Here is an 18,857-nt window from a genome sequence, read left to right as displayed (position 1 = left end):
CAAAAGAATGCCTTTGTGGCAAAATTGCTGAGTTCCTTACTTAGGGTGAAACATGGTGCAGGAGGGATGAGGGGTTGACAGAGTTGTATCTGCACGTCATATCTGGACATAATCGATGTAATTTGGTTTTATTTTGCATACAGTACATTTAGCCCTTCCTCTACCCTACTGTTATTCTCACTAATGCCTCTTCAGAAGGAGCCTGGCTCTTGGGACTTGCCCTTCCATCCCATTAGCTCCACCCAAGCTCAGAAGAGAACGCAGAGAGAAGGGTTTTTACAAAAGGCGGAAAATCACTGGCAGATGTTTCCCAGAGGAGTGGTGGATGACCCATCCCTGAAAGTGTTCAGTCATCCCTGGAAGCATCCAAGGCTCCGAGCAAGCTGTTCTGATTGAATATGGTCCTGCTCTTTGTGGGGCAGTTGGACCAGGTGTCCTTGAAAGACCCCTTTCCACTCAAACCAGTCTATGATTCTGTGATTTTTGGGAACCAAAAGCTTTGCAATTTTCTGCTGCTGGGAACAGAGCAGCTCTGGAACTCAGACAGAAGGGCAGTAGGCAGGAGTATCCCTGAAAGACAAAATGTCTGCAGTCAGTGGGTTTGGCTGCTCAGACCAGGCAGTGATGACCAGGGCAGGGTTTATCAGGACAGTACAAAAGAGAAGAGCCCTTCCTGGTCCATGCTTTGGGAGAAGCTAATTGAGTGTACTCTTTCATAGCTTTTTAGCTACGTTTTTTAAAACGTTACTGTTGAAACTGTATCTTCTATTTCACTTAATAGGTTTCTATTTCTCCCTTTCATATTCATAATGGTCACAGGACAGCTGGAGCTCTAGAACTTAGACTGATTTCCATATTGACTGGCAGTTCAGTCAGATAACAATCAACACATGGAATAAAAATTATATACTGCCACATACCATTATCCCAGCTATTAATACCAAGGACTTGCTGATGCTTCACACAAATGATATCTAACCTGACATTTAAAATAACAATATATGAAAGCACACAGACCCTGGCAGCCCAAACTGACCCTGTCACTGCAGTCTCACTACTTTCTACAGTGGTGATGCTGGGGAAGGCACAGTGCCATGAACCTCCCAGTGCCTGAGGGACAGGTCCATGCTGACAGTGGGGATTGGTCCTTGATCACAGCATTCCCTCTGATCCAGACCAGCCACAGAGCAAAAATAAAATCCTTTCATCCTAGAATAATTTATGTTGGCAAAGATCTCTATGATCAATGAATGCAACCACTAACAGAGCACTGCCAAGTCCACCACTAAACTGTGTCTGTAAGTGTCACATCTGTAGGTCTTTTAAATCCCTTCAGGGATGGTGACTAATCCTCTTTTCATCTCCCATCAGTGCTGGGGCCCATGGATGGCTTTTCTCCCAAGTCTCTGAAGGAACTTGCTCAAACTCACTGTGTCTTTTGCCTGAATTGATCATCTTTGGCCTCAACATCACTCAAGAGGCATAGACAGTGCCTTGTTCATCTTGCAATGATTTCACCCAGTTGTCGTCCAGAAAATTGTGTCTTTCTGCTCTGTCCTTTTCCTAGTGCCCTTAAAGGTCAACCAATAGTTTCCTTTTTTTGTAAGACCCATCACCTGACAACTCAACAGTGACTTTCCCAACCTTGAAGCTCTGGTTTATGTTTGTCCCTGGTGCACTGCAGGTGTCAAGGGAAGGCCATGCAGACACTTCCAGAAAGGAAATAAACTGCCATGTGCTCACAAATAGCAGCTGCCCATCAGTCACCTATCACAGCACCTTGTTGCCAGAGCGTGAAAAACAAACACAAAGAACAGAGAAAAAAGGTTCTGCTGTGCCAAGACAATTTTCTCAGTCTGCACATATGCTGTCTGGGGAGGAGAGGTGGCCCCTGCCCACAGGAGGAACTGGGAATGTTACCAAAAAGGGTCTCACAAAGTGACAGATGTTGCATTGAAAATGGATCATCTCAGTGTGGGAAGAGACAGTGGGTTCTAGACTTGCACTATAGAGAAAAGTACTTTGCACAATGGTCCTGCAGAAAGGAGTGAATGAGTATTGAATCTGTCAACAGAGTCAGGAGAAGACGTCTCCTGCAAATGAGTAAAAGATTTAGATACATCCATCGAAACTGAAAAAAATCAAAAGAAAAGGGTGACTATCTGAAGAGCTACTGACAGGGCTTGGAAAATTGATGAGTAGAGAATAAAGCATTTATTACAAAACAGTGTTGTTCGAGCTCTGTGCAAAAGTCCTCATAACAAGCAGGGAAAGGAACTTATCTTGCCAATCTGAGACAATATTTACAGTATCTTGAAATTTGTCACTTGAAATCCTAAAGCCACGGTCACCAGTCTTTGCTAAGGATAATCCCCCTGAAGAGATTTAATATGTATTATTTTTAATAATAGAAATAATTCACTTCTTTGAGAGCACAGAAAGCCATAAGAATGAAAATCAAGTGTAAAAATAAGTGTCTCTGCAGCTACAAGAAATGCTACAATATGGAGAGGGGGACACGTTTTAATAACACTTAGCTGACTAAATAAAAGCACCAGTGTCAGTAGGATTTTGCAAGCCTACTGAGATGTCTAAATGAGTTTAGAATTCTGCCCTTCATATCCATTTATCCCTACTAATTCCTTCTCAGCACAGGTGCCGCAAAACTTAACTTCCAAACATCAGCAAACCTTTTTCAAATCCTTACAGGGAAAATGCAATCAAGAAAATACAGCTTATTATTATAGTTAACACACTCATAATACCCATATTTAGTGTTTGGGTACAGCAGTGTGTAGCACTGTATCTGTGCTGTGCTGCCAACCTGCAGATTACCCACAAGAATCTTTACAAGCTTCTCATTAGCCAAAGTTGGACCACAGGAGTATTTGATTACTTACTCAGTGCAGCCAGGGAGAGTGAAGAATTTAGAGTCTCCTGTAGTACAGAATAAATCTTCCCATGAAAACAAATGCTGAAATCACGAAGTGCTATTTTTGTCTCTGCTCCCTGGTCCAAAGTGAACACAAATGTCAGACTGTCTTTTCTGCATCCCTTTCCTTCTATTCAGGGATTAAAAAAAAAAAAAAAGGCACGTAACTACAGTGGAAACAACAGGAAGTATTTAGATAGCAATTGCATATATGGGTTGATAAATTGGTAAAGTCTCTCCAAGGATATAAATTTAAAAAAAGCACATACCTTCTCTTGTATTTGTTGGCATCCAGAAAATGCCAATTTCCCAATCTGCCAGTGGGTAACAACTTGGAGGCTGTTGCAACTGTTGTGCTTTACCAGTAATTATCACAGGATTGACTACACTGCTTATTGCTCCAAAACTATTACATGGACATAATTGAGTTCATTCTCCTAAAATGCAGGGAGCTACCTCCTGGATTTATGATTACAAACTTGGACCAAGGACTGAATTTTTATCCTGGCTTAATACAGAATACAATGCATGGTGGGTTTTTATTCCTTAAGGAAAATAAAAGTAAATGAAAATAAGATATTGCAGTAGAGAAATCCATCATTTTGTTTTCTGTTGCCAGCAAGCACACTCCCAATTCACATACCCATTCTCTTGGCGCCTCCTCTTTGAGCAGAGAGGAAAGCAGTGATGCAGGTAAACAAGATTTTTCTGCTCTTTCCACATGTATTCTTCGTATGCACCTAAAAATACAGAAAGGAGCAACAAAATAAGTATCAGGGCTTGCTTCTCTAATCACCACGAAGCAATGAAAATGAGAGGTGCCTCTATTAGATGGTTTCCTTTACTATTTAACATGTGTGTCTCTAAAGTAATTATGGACAGCTGATAGCCATTTTACAATGGCTTGTGAATGTGCTGATACTGCTATACATAATCACTCCATACACTCCACACTGTGTTAATTATTTTTCCCCTACCTTGTTTTTCCCCTTGATTTAGTCTCAAAAATTTCCTTCTACTGTGCAGCCTTTTTCAGGCAGCTCTTCTGATGTATTACCTTCTCTATTGCTAGATGAAATATTATTGATGCTTTGTTTTGGCACTTCTTTTCCTATGAAAAGATGTCTTGTTTGGGACAATTTCAAAAGCCATCCATTACAGGTGAAAAATTCATCCGGGATGACAGTGCTGGAATTTCTTTCACCTGCTTCCAGGCAAGGTAGAAAACAATTCTGCAGAGCTGACAGGACAGGGAGCCAGACCCTTATCAGCATAAATCAGAGAGGCTTTGCTGAAGATGAGGGAATTATTTTTCATGTAAGGAGCTGGCTAAGTGTGCTCTCTGCAGCAGTGCTGGAGTGGCATCAAACACTGACCCCAGGCTGGAGGAGACATCCTTTGGCCACCAGGGAGGCAGCAATACCAGGGTCGGCCCAGCTCGGGAGGTCCGTGACAAAAACAGAGGGATGGTGTCCTGGTTTAGGGCAAATTTTGGGGGAAAACCTCTGGAAGGAGCCCCCAGACAGCAAACCCCCACGACTCCTCCCCCCAACCACCGGGTTCGGGAAGAATTTCCTCAGAGAGGAGTGGAAAAAAGCCTGTTTATTTAAAAAGCGAGACCACTCCCCAGCACAAAATAATGAACAACACCAGCTGACAAAAAACTCTTTCACCGTTCTGAAGGGATGACAAACTCAGAGAGTCTGTCCTGTGAGTGCTCGCCCAGTTCTCAGTCTCTGGAGCTGGGGATGACTGCTGCGGGTCACAGAATGCAGACTCCCGGTGTTTCTTGGTGTTTCCCAGGTCCCTGTCCAGAACAGGTTCAGATGGTATCCAGGAGAGGGAGAGGAAAAAAAACAGTCCAGAGAAAAAATTAGACTGCCTAGCTGAACTAACTAATAAGCAAAAGCAAGGGGAAAGCAAAGGAAAAAAGAGAAGCAGAAGCGAGTGAGCAAGCAAGCAAGCAAGCCAAACCAGCCATCCTCTCCTAAACACAGACCACGGGGGAGGTGAGCTGGCTGATAACGAGACAGAACAAACCTTCGTTTTCAAAATCAGTCCTGAAGGCACAGAACATAATACCAAGCACAAACAGAACACACGATTGGAGATACAAACACCATAACGTCACCCTAGGACAGACGGGAATGATGGAGTTGCCTGAAAAATAAAGACCTTTAATGGATAAAATAACAAACTTAGCAACCACATGACCTGAGAGTCACTATCCAAAGACCTGGGGGTGTGTCAAACGTAACAATACATGGGGGTATCTGAGGGAAAAGGTCCAATCACAAAGACAAACTAGGAGCATGCCCTTGTATGTGACCAAGGCATAACTGAGATAACCAACAACCAATATTGCCAATAAGTTGGCAATAAACAACTGAGAACAAGAACCAGAAATATGACCTACTGTAGAATAACCCCATTGACATGTCACCTCCCACAGTCTCAGGTTAATGCCTCCTGCATCTGCAGGTGAAGCCACTCCCCTGTCCACCCTCATCAGACCCATTTCTACAAACATCTCAGCATTCAGGAACTCCCACTGCAATAGGGCTTTTTATTATTGATTTGAATTGCTAGAGTTTTATGATACTACATTACACCTAGGTCCCATGGCAAGAACCACCCACAGGCTGTTACCCTCTGATATCCAACAGCTGGAGCCTGGGGGCATCAGTAGATAAGTGTATTCAGCAGATGACTGAGAAAATACATTCCCTTTTAATTATTGTTCTGTTTGTTCTGTTTACTGTTAGTTCTGTATCTCTAAGTAAGTTGTTGCATACTTGCCTTTGAGCACCCACTCTGGGAAGGGAGTGATTTGCATTAGAGCTTCCTGGAGAACTGGCAAATGCACCTTTAGCCATGTTCAGCTATTTGGGATAGCAGGTTTTTTGCTTCTTACAGATACTTAGAGAAGTTCCAAAGTCAAAGATGGGCCATACTTAGCTCTAAGATCTATGAGAAAAAGATCAGACATGGGAATCTCATTCTGATTTTATTCTACCTGGGCTAAAAGTTGGGCTTCACTGCCAATTAAAAGAAACAGGTCACACAGACCTACAGTCAAACACTCTGGTGCCTGAGCAGTGTAAAGCATTACCACTTGTTATCTTTGTGTCACCCTTCTGTGCCCCTAACTGGAAGGACAAACTATGGGACAGCAGGTTCTTGTCAATAAGAAATTGTGATGTGAAGAGGCAAGTTTTGCCTTGAGGTTGAACTGATGCAGTCTCTATATCAAAAAAAACCCTTGTGCCAAAACTCTGGCACACTTCTACCTCAGAGCCACTTTGCTATGGTTTTTTTATGGTTTCCACGCTGCAGTAAGTTTCTTTAGAAATTGCTTTTACACCTCCATTATACCCTTCAACACTCTTGAAGTGTTTATTCACTTGTACAGAAATTCTCGCCCCAAAAGTTCTGCTCAGTGTGCTTCGGGACAAGGAGGTTGTTTTGGCAGAGTATCTCCAAAACAACAGTTCACTGCCAGTGCCAGCATGGAAAAGTTCTCACTCTGCTATATTGCTGAAGCTCTCTTCTTGTAAAAAACCTGTGATATGCATCTCATACTATTGTGTTCTAAAGAAGAGAAACCAAGTATGCAAACCAGAAATCAAATATGCAAACCAGGAGAAATGCAGCTCACAGTCACCCAACAAAGGACACAGCAGGACTTCCAAGCCCTCAGCTTCAGTGGACACATCAGTTACCAACTCTGTGGCTTAAAACGACCTTAGAACAAGACTTCACAAATATTCTGTGATTTATCTTTTGACTAATTCCGGTTTCTTTTTCCAGCTTATAGAAATAGTCATAATAAAGCACAATCCCCACCCCCACCCATGGAGAAAATGAACACAAGGAACACAACAGGTCAAGGGTAGCAGCATCACAGGTGACACACAACCCTTCCCTTCCCAAACTCTTTTCTTTCTTTCTTTCTTTCTTTCTTTCTTTCTTTCTTTCTTTCTTTCTTTCTTTCTTTCTTTCTTTCTTTCTTTCTTTCTTTCTTTCTTTCTTTCTTTCTTTCTTTCTTTCTTTCTTTCTTTCTTTCTTTCTTTCTTTCTTTCTTTCTTTCTTTCTTTCTTTCTTTCTTTCTTTCTTTCTTTCTTTCTTTCTTTCTTTCTTTCTTTCTTTCTTTCTTTCTTTCTTTCTTTCTCTTTCTTTCTTTCTTTCTTTCTTTCTTTCTTTCTTTCTTTCTTTCTTTCTTTCTTTCTTCTTTCTTTCTTTCTTTCTTTCTTTCTCTTTCTTTCTTTCTTTCTTTCTTTCTTTCTTTCTTTCTTTCTTTCTTTCTTTCTTTCTTTCTTTCTTTCTCTCTCTCTCTCTTTCTTTCTTTCTCTCTCTCTCTTTCTCTCTTTCTCTCTCTCTTTCTTTTTCCTTCCTTCCTTTCCTTGGGGAATAACATTGTTTAATAGAAAGACACAACTGGATGTAGTATTTCCATAATAATCTGTGGGCAGTAATATTTTGGAAGAGATTTTAGTTATTGATAAACTTAGTTATGGAGACCTGAGAATAAAGATACTACATGCATACCTCACCCACACATTGCAATCCAGGTATCTGTGGTACAGATTTCTGCTCTTCAGTTTCTTGGTGTTCAAACATGATTAATGCCAATAAAGCAAATTAATTAAAGGCTTCCTACACTATGTGAAAAGGGTGAGTTGGCAGAAAAAGATGGAAGTTCCTGTTTTCCATAGTTGCTCTCAGAGTTCCTAACAAACACAATTTCAGTCCTGTTAGTGTAGGGAGTAGAGGGTTGCCATGTTTGTGCTACTTATTTCACATTTTCTCCATAATGTTTCATCAAGGGTAAAGCACAAAAAGGAAAAGTTAATGATCAATTCCCTGAAAATATGAAAATTAGCTCCCTGCTGAAGAAGGACTTGCTTTACAGTTCATTGACTACATTCTGTCAAGCAGTAACTTGCTTTTACAAATGCAAAGACACTGCAAACACCACATTCTTGTATATGTTTAACACTCCAGCTCATTAGGGAAATGGCACCAAATTCCCTGGTGTTTGGCTGATTCTTCTCCCATGACAGATCCTTTGCTCTGACTGAACACCAAGCAGCACAGAAAGGCTTTGCTGTGAACTATATCCAGACTGTTCTGCATTATTTCACCAATGTGTATTCAGTCAGATCACATTTCCACATGAGAAAACAAAGCATTTGCTTCAGCACACTAACAGCCTCCTGCATTAACCTTCCTTTTTGATTTTACTCTCAGACACTGCAGATGGGGATAAAACATTTCTCAGGGCTCTTCGTGATGTTGTGCGTTGGCTTTGGCTTGTCCATTCTCACCACCATTGGCGAACACATCGTGTACAGACTGCTCCTGCCACGAATCAAGAAGAAATCCAAGATGAAGTACTGGCTCCATACCAGTCAGGTATGTGTACTGAAGGGACCCTGTGAAAGTTGTGTGGCTGACTAAGAAAGCCTGGGCAAGAACAAGGTACAAAATGTTGTAAGAGCACTGACAGTTGGCATTTGAAACGTGACATTCTGGAGCTTGAAGAGGCTGACCTAAGGATGGAATGGGAAACACAGAGCAAACTATTTAAATATTCCATTACAAAGCTCACAGATGGACCTTTCCATTTGCATTTGTAGCCTCACAGCTCAGCTCTTTTGGATGGCAGAAGCAACAGTGTTGTTACCGTGAACTGCAAACCAGAATATTTTATCTCACTATTATAGGTTCCCAAACCTCCGAGGCATGCAGGAAATGCTGTGTGACCTCCCTCATTATTCCAGAGAAATTAATGGGACAGAATTGCTCTGGGTGTTTGCTCTAACTTCTTCTAAGGAAGAATTTACTTTACAGCAAAAGACACAAAAGAGAATAACTTCCATTGCTTTAAAGCAGCACAGTGGAAGAAATCTTTTAAAACTAATTTAACACAAAGGATTGTTCCCAAACTATTCATCAGCCTTTCAGCTTGCCCTTCTTTGGGAAAGTACGGGAAAATAAATCTGTTGTAATGACAAAGCACAGACAATTGCTTGTATCCTTCAATGTGCAAAATAATTTATGCTCAAGTCCATCAGACAAAACCCAAATTGTTTACCTATTTGTGGAGCCATTTTTAATCTTGCTTCTACTAATTTATGTTCCTCTTTTCCCTCTAGAGATTACATCGTGCTCTGAACAGTTCATTTATTGAAGAAAAACGTCAGCCTAAGAAAAAACGAGTAGAAAAGAGGTAGGAAGTTCTCCATGCCTCAAAACACAAAATATAAAAATTACTTTAAAATTAAATACCTTATGTCTGGATATGTAGTTATGGATCTAATACTCCCTAAAGGTAATAGAATTAAAAAAAAAAAAAGGAAACAAGGTAGAAGTGACAAATTAGGGAGGCAGGAATTAATTATTTTTTTAGTATTAAATCTAGAAATCTTGTTCTTTCATGATTTTACATACAGCTAATTAAAAAACCTCCCATTGCAAAGACAGGCTTTGCAGTTGAAGTCCACTGCCCATGTGTTTAGGGAATGAATGACTGCCATGCTAAAGCACAGCAAGTAACCAGGGCTCAGCCTCCTTTCACTGCCTGAAACTCCTTCAGCTCTCTTCTTTTGTCAAATGACAAATAAGAAAGCTGAGGAGAGTCAAATGCAGTCCTTTCAGAAAATATTGTGTCCAACAAGTCTTGCTGGAGAAGAAAGGAGGCAACAACCTTGCCTTGTTTTCATAGCCTGTGTGCTCTGCAGAGGGGACAATGGGATGTACAGCTTCCAGGAACACAAGGCATTGCATGGAACTGTGCACGTTCTCAGCAACTCAACCCCACTGCTGCACTTTGTAAGGACACAGACAGCAACACTGCTTGTCTACAGAGAACTTCAGGCACAGAGTACAGGACAGAAAAAGTCTTCCAGAATGTTGCTGCACGTTTGGCCTGACTGAAACCTATAGATGTCAATGTATGTTGTGTTTCTTTGATACTCCTCTGCAAAAGGCAGCAAATATAAACAAGTGAGCATCTCTAAGCTCCTAGGCTGCCTTTATACACACAAGTGTCTAAAAATGCCTGCAGTTGATCTCCTCTGTCATTCCTTTATCTTATCAAAGAACACCATGAATGGCACTTCCTTGCACACAGCCACTCCTGGCTTTTAATCCATAAGCAGCAGGAGTGGCGATGAGTGCTGCAAAATCTTTCCTCCTGCTGCACTCTCCTTGCTGGGTGGAACAGGAGGAGATGGTCCATAAGCCCCCAGGCAGTGTCTTAGAAAAAGATCCATGCAAATAATCTTCCAGCCTGGGAGAGTGAAAATGTACTGCTGTCCTAAACCACCTGCCCACACAGCAGTCAACCCCCGGTGTGTGCATGCACACTCACCCTCTGTCCTTGCTCTTCAGAGCATCTCAGGGCTGCTGTTTGCACAGAATTAGGAAGAATTTAACTCAGCAGGCCCATGAGTGGGGTGTCCACTTTGTCATGAACACTCACATGGCAAGGCAGAGCTCTCAAATCACTTACATTATCACATGTGCCCTCATTCCTGCTGGGGACTGAAGAACTCTGAAAAGCACCAAAGACACAGAAAAGAGCTGCAAAGAATTGGCATCGAGCTACTGGTTGGTTTTCCTCAAGGAGGAAAACCTGTTGGGTTTTTTAAGGTTGTAACTTTCCAAAAATTAGGAAAGCTGCTCAGCATCAGTAGCCCAGCTGTGAATGGTTTTCTTGACTTGGTGAAATTGGAGTGCTAACTGTGGACTCTGGCATTTGTTAAAATCAACTGCCCAGACTTGAGAGTCTTCCCATCTTTTATTTTGAAATATGAGAAAATAGCTAATCTGCACAAAAATAAACAATTCTACATATACATCCCTGCTGGGATTCCCTGAGCTCTCTGGAGGGGCATAATCCAGGCAGGAGCTTCCCTCCTGCCTGAAACATCTCCTCCTACCTCTCTTCCAGCACATCTCTTGGAGAACACCCCTGATCACCTCCTCCTTGAACAAAATTTCCACTTTCCAAGTTCCTTTAGTGCGGGCACATGAGAAAAGTATCCAGTCCAGAAGCCAACTGCTTTCAGCAGTCACAACCCTGAATTATCAACCTCCTTCCTTAACCTGTCCACTGGCAGCCCACAGCAAGAGGCCTTTTGTCCAAGGATACCCACAGAGGAGCTTGAGGAGGGAGCAGAAACAAAACTCCTGCAGAGTTTAAACCTCCCTTTGTCATATGAGCACACACCAACCTGTCCAAAGGGAAAGCAGGCAGGAAAGAGAAGCTCCTCTCCCACAACAGCAAGCTCTGTGCTTCCTTCAGTTCCAGCTGGAGAGCAGAGGCCATGGGCGACTCCTCTGTTTAGGAAGGAACCCTGGGAATTGGCCTGATCTGGGAGGGCAGCAGAGAGAAGTTCCCCAAAGAGAAAGAAAAGATTCTCTGGAATCAAAATATTACAGAAATATTTCTGCAGGGAAAAAAAAAAAATGGAGCATTTGAAAAAGTTCCCACAGTAATTTGTGCCCCAGCACAAAAGCCCTGAAGTCTCCTTGTCCATCACAAAGCTCAGGAATGAACCTGCAAGCCTTGGATACTCATCATTGGTGTCCATCCCCCAAAGCACAAGTCCCCAACAAGACTAAAGGACAAACCATCCCCATTCACCTCTCCACACCAGCTCTAGGTAGTCTCTTTCCTTCTCTGTGAGAGTGAATGCCCAAGCCAGGACAGAGTAGTAACACACGAAGGACTACTGTTGTAATAAACTTACACACTGTAACCACAAAAGCTTTCAGAAGGCTTTGAAGGACTTGGATTTTTGCTGAGCTGCAGCTGAGTAATTTCATACCTAAAAAAGAAAACGAACATAAAGTTTTGGGCAAGATGACATTCAGGGTTCTATTCTAGCCTCTACTATGGTTAAATCACAAAAATTTAGTCATTACATTCATGATTTGTGCTCTGCAAGAAAACATAATTGCAGGGATAAAGGAATAATATTTCTGTGTAATATATAACAGCAGCCTTATATTTTTCCAGTAGGATGGCTCACAGGGGAGGTCTGCACACACACAGGAGCAGGCTTTGATGTGGTATTTACTCTCCTCTCTCTGTTCAGGGCCCACGTGGGGAACAGCCAGCACGCAGTGTGGAACACAGCTAACCCGGGCAACTGCCACCGAAAAAAATACATCTGCACCGATGAGGGGCAAAATGAGGTGACAATCCATCAGCTCCAGGACATCTCCCTGCCACAGGGCAGGAGAGAGACTCCTCCTTCCTTAACCACCAACGGGAAAGCAGAGTCCCTCAACACTGCGAGGACCTCAGTGCTGCAAGAGCTGACAGAACTAGAGAAGCAGATTGAAATCATCAAGCAGGAGCTGCAACTCGCCATGGACAGGAAATCAGAGCTGGAAGAGTATGCAAGGACAAACAAAACTGCAGAGTCTTAGGCCAGCATACCTGGGCCCTTCCCCTTTTCTCCCTTTCTCCCCTTCCTACGTAAAATTTGTAACACGCTTTTGTAATGCCAGAAAGGGGTGCAAAAATAAAGCAGGCAATAAGCTTTTCAGGAGAGCAGAATTGCAGCAGCCCACAGCTACTGCCACTCTCCTGAGTCCTCCTCCTTTCACAACAAGTTTCTTATTCTCCTGGAAAACACCAGCCATTCCCAAGGGACTGGAGAGACAAGGAGCATCTCAATGAGAGTTCCTCATTTCTCCACCTGACAGTACAGTGAGGTTCCACTTTTTTTGCCCTTTCTGTGCATTAATTTAAAAAAAAAAAAAGATACCAAAAAAAAAAGGTTTAAACTGTTCATTGGCAGTATGTCCCTTTGTTGGTACATTTTTGTTGTGTTCTGTATGGGTCTAGTCTCTGTTCATGTGAAGGCTCCTCACGGATGCCTCTTTATGGCAGATGCTGTTCTGTGTTGGCAGTCCCTTCCCTCCTGGCACAGGCTCACAAGACAAATTCCTGGTTGCAAACCCACCACACACCATTCCCTCAGCTCTGTCAGCACAAACGGTGGTGTGGCTGCTCTGAGACTGTGGTGAAGGAACTCACACAGCTTAAAATAACTTGGCAAAAACCAAACCACCACTTCTGTCTGCCTATGAGCCTAGGCTGGGCTTCCACTCCCTCCCAGAGAGAAGCCGTGCAAACACTGCACCAGCAGGTGAAGGGATGGATTCCCAGTGGCACAGGGCAAGTATGAGAAGGGAGAGGGGGCACTACTGTAAATCAGTATTTACCTCAAAAAGTGAAATATTTGCCAGTGTGAAACTACTCCCTTAATATTCTCTCTTAAGATGACAATAAAGTCCTTTCTCACAGATGAGGTGACTAAAGGGGCTCTGGACCATGATTTATTTAGATACCAGTCTAAATTCCATCAAAACCAAAAGGAGTCACCAAAACCGCCCTGTGGATGAAGAATGAGATTTGTGGTTTCAGAGGCAATGTACTGAATGGAGTTCTGTCCCTCCTGGGTGATGAGGGGAAGGAAGGGCAAGCTGTTCAGCATCTGAATAAACACTGCATCAACTCAACTGACTGTGTTTTTTAAATAGGGTTTCTACCGATTTTTAAAAACCACTTCTCAACACATCCCATATTACAGAGAAAAATAAAGTTTGTAACACTGTCTCTTAACCCTAATCTCCCAGATAAGTCACCAAAGTAATTTTTACCCTCCCTGTATCTCCAGCCACCTGCAGGAATGTTGCCTGGGCTATTCTTGTTAGGTGTAGTTCAAAGTCTTCAGGCAGACAGAGAAAGACATTCTACCTGTTTGCCCCTCTAACCTTTGAAAAACCCTTGCACATGAAAAGCTCTGCATCTGCCCTAAAAGCTGATCACAGTGAGACCCAGACTAATTAGCCTTACCAAGACCTGATTTTCTCTTCCCTACTCAGGGCTTGCTCTCTGCTTTTGTGTGTCTGCTCCTTCTAACTCAGTAACACAGGGAAGAGAAATTAGGACACAAAACAGAGAACCGTGATCCACAGGCCTGCACCTTGGTATGTCGAATATATCTGGGAAGTCCCCACATTCCTGACAAACTTCCCTTCCCTTCCCTTCCCTTCCCTTCCCTTCCCTTCCCTTCCCTTCCCTTCCCCTCCCTCCCCCCTTTAGATAATTAGCTTTTTAGAAAGAGCTTTTTCTTTGTGTAGCATCTGGTACCTCACAGCCTCCAACATCCCTTGGTTAGAACAGATGAATATTGCTCTTTTCATTAAAACACTAGGAAAGAAGTATTTCAGTCCAATTTTATAAGTTTTTTTATCAAGGCTGTTATGTCCTATCTCTACACCAATGATCCCAGAAACAGAATTGTTTTAAAAAAAATAATTGAAAATGTTAATTGTAACTTAAACAAAAATGTTTTGCTTCAAAGCTCCAAACACCAAATCCTTCAACAAATCTGACTTCATTTAACAGCAAAAATATAAATGGGAAAATGTAAACTACCTAATAACTACTGTTAAGCAAGTGTTATATCTAGTGGTTGTCTGAGGAGCTTCTCCTATGTCAAATGCAGAACAGGGATTGCTCTGAACTACTGCAGCACCAACTGTGCCTTTTCAGAAAAGACTCAAGTTCCTGTTGCCCACCAGAGACATACTTTTTGGTGCATTATTTTCTTGTTTAGCCACTGCTCCACCCTGATCTCCTGGGGACAGATTGCTGTGGCTTTCTTTGGGAAGGGGAGTACCACAGGCACATCAGTGCCTGCAGACTGTGGCCAAGGGGAGGATCTGCTGTGACAGAAGGTGGAGGGGAGACTGGAGACAAGGCTTTTTCTTTCTTGTCTAAGACACTGAATTTAGAGAACATTTTCATAAAGAATACGTGTCACCCCTTTACTTTTTTTACCCAAATACTTACTAGTCCTAATACTTACTAGTCCTCATTCAGAGGTTTCCTCCAAAATTTGTCCTAAACCAGGACAGCAAGTTACTACTAGTTACTACTGATAAATTTTAATTATTTCCATATATTCTGAAAAATATACCAAACAACAGCTCTATTAAGAATTTGTGCTTAACAAGATTAATCTTTGTGGTAAAGTTGTAGCAAAGGAACTGCTCGAAGTCCTTTTCTGAGAAGGACAATGACAGCAATGCCTCAGCCTAGGGGAAGGTGAGCACATCAACCAGGGCTCATCAGTGGAACGCTCTTTTCTAAGTGTCTTAAGACCTCTCCTTTCTCCTCTTTCGGATATTTAGATGTATTTGTTTGGGGCTAGGGAGGATGTTTCCTAGTGCACCAGTCTTTGAGGTTTTGGAACCTCCGGGTGCTCTGGGGCACCCACACTGTAGGGTTATTTGTCTTTAAAAAGCCAGGCAGTGAATAGTTACTATAAAGTTATTTATTGCAGAAGCATATCAGTCTCAAAGGCAAAAACAAAGCAAAGCAATGGCAAAAGCACGTGGCATAAAAGCAAGTGGCAAAAGCAATGGCAAAAAGCAGGTGGCAAAATGCAGGTGGCAAAATGCAATGGCATAAAGCCATGGCATAGAGCCCCCACTCTCCCTGATGCATGCTCTTTTATAGAAACTTTCCAACCAGCTAAGACACAAACTCGGACCACTACTCCTTAACCTATTAGAATTCTGGTTTCTTAGCACGCCAGGCTATGTATAGACTACGTTCATGGCCTGTCTTGTTCTAACTGAAAAATGTAAGCAATATTCTTAACTCTAACTCTGTTATGTCTGAAGCGAGGTTCTTGGAGCCTCTAAGGAAACACAAGCATGTTTCTCAACCTTCACTAGAACATGTACTACTTCTCAGGCATCTAAGACTTTTTACTCACTAAAAGCACTTAAAACTTATTCTATTTACTTACTTACTTACTCACTCCATCTACTTACTCATTCCATCTACTCACTTACTCATTCTATCCAAAGGCTTTCATTCAATCCCTGCACCCTGATTTCTCTCTGAAGAAATCAGACTCCTGACTTACTGACTCCAACATCAGCCCTCAGGGGCTCTTGCCCTAACTCAGGAAGATACACAAGGAGTCTACAGATTCAGTTCATTGGCCTCTATTTGGCCTGCTAATTGGGAAACTCTTCCCTCCCAGGAGCAATGCCATCCCTTGATGGGATTTAATTAGCACCCAAAGCAGAGCCCTCAGATAAAGCTCTCATTGATCTCTGCTGCAGCTCAGCTTCCATCCCAAGGCAGCACTTCAGATGCACGTTCCCACCTTGGCAGAGTGAAAGCGAGGGATGGGAAATTTCCTCTCGGGCACAAAGAGCACACAAAAACTGAGGGCAAGACCAAAGGGACAGGGCCAGGAAAGGAAGCAAGATCCAGAGCGCGTTTCTCTCAAGACCCTGAACGCACCTCCCAGAGAACACTGCAGCTCAGGCGGCAGAAGCTGCCAGAGAGGGAGGGAGGCTGGCTCAGCACAGCAGAGGCTCTGGGAGCGCCTCAGCCGATGTAGATCCTGTGGAAGTCGTTGGCCCCGAAGGCCGCGTTGCACTTGGGGCACTTGCGCTGCCGGGTGTCGTAGCGCGTCTTCACGCACTCGAAGCAGAAGACGTGGAAGCACTTGGTGAGCACCGCGTCCTTCTTGCGCATGTTGCAGCACGGGCACGTCAGGCGGGCCTGCAACACACACACACACACACACAGAGCTGTGAGGGGTCCTGCAGCCCAGCTGCTGTGCTCAGAGGGACTCTGGCAAAACCGCCCCTGCACCCTCTACAGTGACCCTGAACATTTTACTCAAAAACATCAAACCTAACGCAGATGAAGGAAGGGTATCGGAGAACACTATTATCCCAATAACTACAAAAATGTGCTTCCTAAAAGTCAGCACCGCAGCAGAACTAGTCTGAGTCTGAAGGTGGAGAGAAGGGATGGTCATCTGCACAAGCATCCAAAGAGAGACAGTGGCTTGACTGCTGGCAGAATCAGCTGTAACACAGCTATTGCCAGAGCTGGGCAGAAACTGACTTCCAGTTTCCAGCAGCTGAACAGCTGTCAGATACACCAGGCCAAAAATTCTACATATGGACAGCTCAACACAACAACACCCCAGGCTTGGGCTCTGTTCCCACAGGAAAGGGAGAAATAACAATTCTTACTTGAGCTCAGCCTTCAGCTGCTTGATCACTTCAGCTTCCTTTCTTCCATCTTTATGCTTCCGTTTCTCCTTCTCTTTGGACTCTCTCTTCTTCTCAGATTCCTTCTGCTTTTGCTTATTCCACTCTCATTTTATCCTTCTCTGTGCACTCTTGTATTGGGTCTGACTGACGTAAAGTTCACAGCCCTCACAGTGCTGTGCTTTGCATTGGTAGCTGGATGGGTGTTGATAAAAGAGCAGTGTTTTGGCTACTGCTGAGCACTGCTGTCCCTCTGACACTCCTTCTGCAATCAGAGGGATGAGAATGGGCAAAATCCTAAAAGAGGACACAACTGTGCCAGCTGACCCAAGTTAATCAAGGGGATATCACATGACGTCAGCTCTGATATGTAAAGCTGAGAGAGAGAGGAGCAAGGAGGGGCATTTCTGATTCTTCAACGTTTGCATCCCGGAGTTAACATTACATGTGCTGAAGCCCTGCTTCCCGGGAAGTGTCTAAACATTGCTCACTGATGGGAAGTAGAGACTGATCTTTGTCCTTCACTTGTACATGCACAGACTCTCACTGCTTTCTTTCTTTCACTTAATGCCTTAATATATGCCTTAATAATAATGCCTTATCTCACCCTGCTGGTTGTTCTTTATCTTATTGTCATCTCTGTCCCACTAGGAAAGGGAGTGATAGAGCAGCTTAGTTGGGACCTGGCACCCAGCCAACATCAACCTGCTACAGCTCTCTTTTTCTTTCTCCTTTTCCTTCTCTCGCTCCCTCTCCCTTTCCCGTCTCTCCCGCTCCCGTTCCTCTTCATCTCGCCTGGCCTTCATTTCATTAACATCTTCAGAAGCAGCCTTGGCAACAGACACTTGGGCAGAAGGATCATCAGGCTCCTGCTTGATCTCTGCAGGTTCCTCCTTTGAGTCTTCGGTGCTGGACTGGGACTGGAGGAGGGCACTGCCACTGCGAGAGCGGATCTGGCGTGGAACAGCAAAAGAGATGACCAAGAAAACAAACGTTTCACTTCTGAGACAGGAGTCTTCCTTACCCCCTTCTCCCTTGTCTTCCCAGATCCATGCTCCCATGCCCCCTTTTCACGGAGCACTACGCAGCTACAAAGGAAGAGCATTCATTCGGTCAAAGGAAGCAGCAGAGTTGCAGAGAAAATTGCACTGCATCCTGCACAGCATCTCAGAAAGGTTGATATTGCTGGCAAGGGCGACAGCATTACCCCTCCTCCTAAGCCTTTCCCCTCTTTTCTGGCACTTCCTGCTGTATTACCTTGCTCAGGTCAGACTGGGCCTCTCTCAGTTTGCGCTTGTATCTCAACACCTCTCCCTTCAGCTGGTGGTTGTGATTCTGGAGGCTGCTGATGAGGTGACGCATCTCCCGATTAATTGGGCCTGCAAAACAGAAACACCTCTGTAACAAACCACACTTGTGTCAACCTTCCTGAGGACTTTCATGGAACGAGAGAACAAGCTAAGTGACAATGACAAAGGAAACGAAAAAAAGAGGTATAGAATCTGAATTCTCTTTATAAAGGTAGTTACCAAATGATTGTGACTAGCAGCAGTGAAACTGACACATATATACATGCATCCAGCTTAAAAGTAATTAGGAGGAAAAAAAATGTTCTAAGCCAAAGAGCACTTCTCTCTAAACAAACTCTTGTAGATAAACAGAATTCAGAGGTGCCTCAAGACAGTTCCCAGTATCAGATCTCTGGATTTAGGCTATCAAGACTGACATTTCTTATAACTTGCACTGACCACCAAGATGACAATTTGATTATTCTCCCCACCATATGCTTATCTACCACAGAGTCACATCT

The 18,857-nt window shown here is 43.3% G+C and overlaps 2 protein-coding genes across 4 annotated transcripts in view; one reads left to right on the top strand and one right to left on the bottom strand.

The window, feature by feature from the left end:
- GRIN3A (glutamate ionotropic receptor NMDA type subunit 3A) overlaps positions 1-13,474 on the top strand; it is a 69,594-nt gene extending 56,120 nt beyond the window's left edge. For all 3 annotated transcript variants that reach the window (XM_014892616.2, XM_088155858.1, XM_088155859.1), the window contains exons 7-9: positions 8,183-8,347; positions 9,091-9,164; positions 12,040-13,474. In XM_014892616.2, coding sequence (XP_014748102.2) covers positions 8,183-8,347; positions 9,091-9,164; positions 12,040-12,376 — 576 coding nt within the window. In that variant the 3' untranslated portion in view covers positions 12,377-13,474. The remainder of the gene's footprint in view (positions 1-8,182; positions 8,348-9,090; positions 9,165-12,039) is intronic.
- Positions 13,475-17,662: 4,188 nt separating this feature from the next.
- Positions 17,663-18,424, bottom strand: LOC148219660 (E3 ubiquitin-protein ligase BRE1A-like). Its single transcript, XM_088156696.1, has 2 exons — positions 18,305-18,424; positions 17,663-18,000 (listed from the first exon to the last, which is right to left on the bottom strand). Exons 1-2 carry the CDS (start codon positions 18,407-18,409, stop codon positions 17,695-17,697), a joined length of 411 nt encoding a protein of 136 aa, XP_088012822.1. The 5' UTR covers positions 18,410-18,424; the 3' UTR covers positions 17,663-17,694.
- Between the last annotated feature and the right edge of the window lie 433 nt (positions 18,425-18,857).

Source organism: Sturnus vulgaris, chromosome Z (assembly GCF_052056855.1).
Source record: "Sturnus vulgaris isolate bStuVul1 chromosome Z, bStuVul1.hap1, whole genome shotgun sequence".
Lineage (NCBI taxonomy): Eukaryota > Metazoa > Chordata > Aves > Passeriformes > Sturnidae > Sturnus > Sturnus vulgaris.
This window is presented reverse-complemented; position numbering and strand designations above follow the sequence as displayed.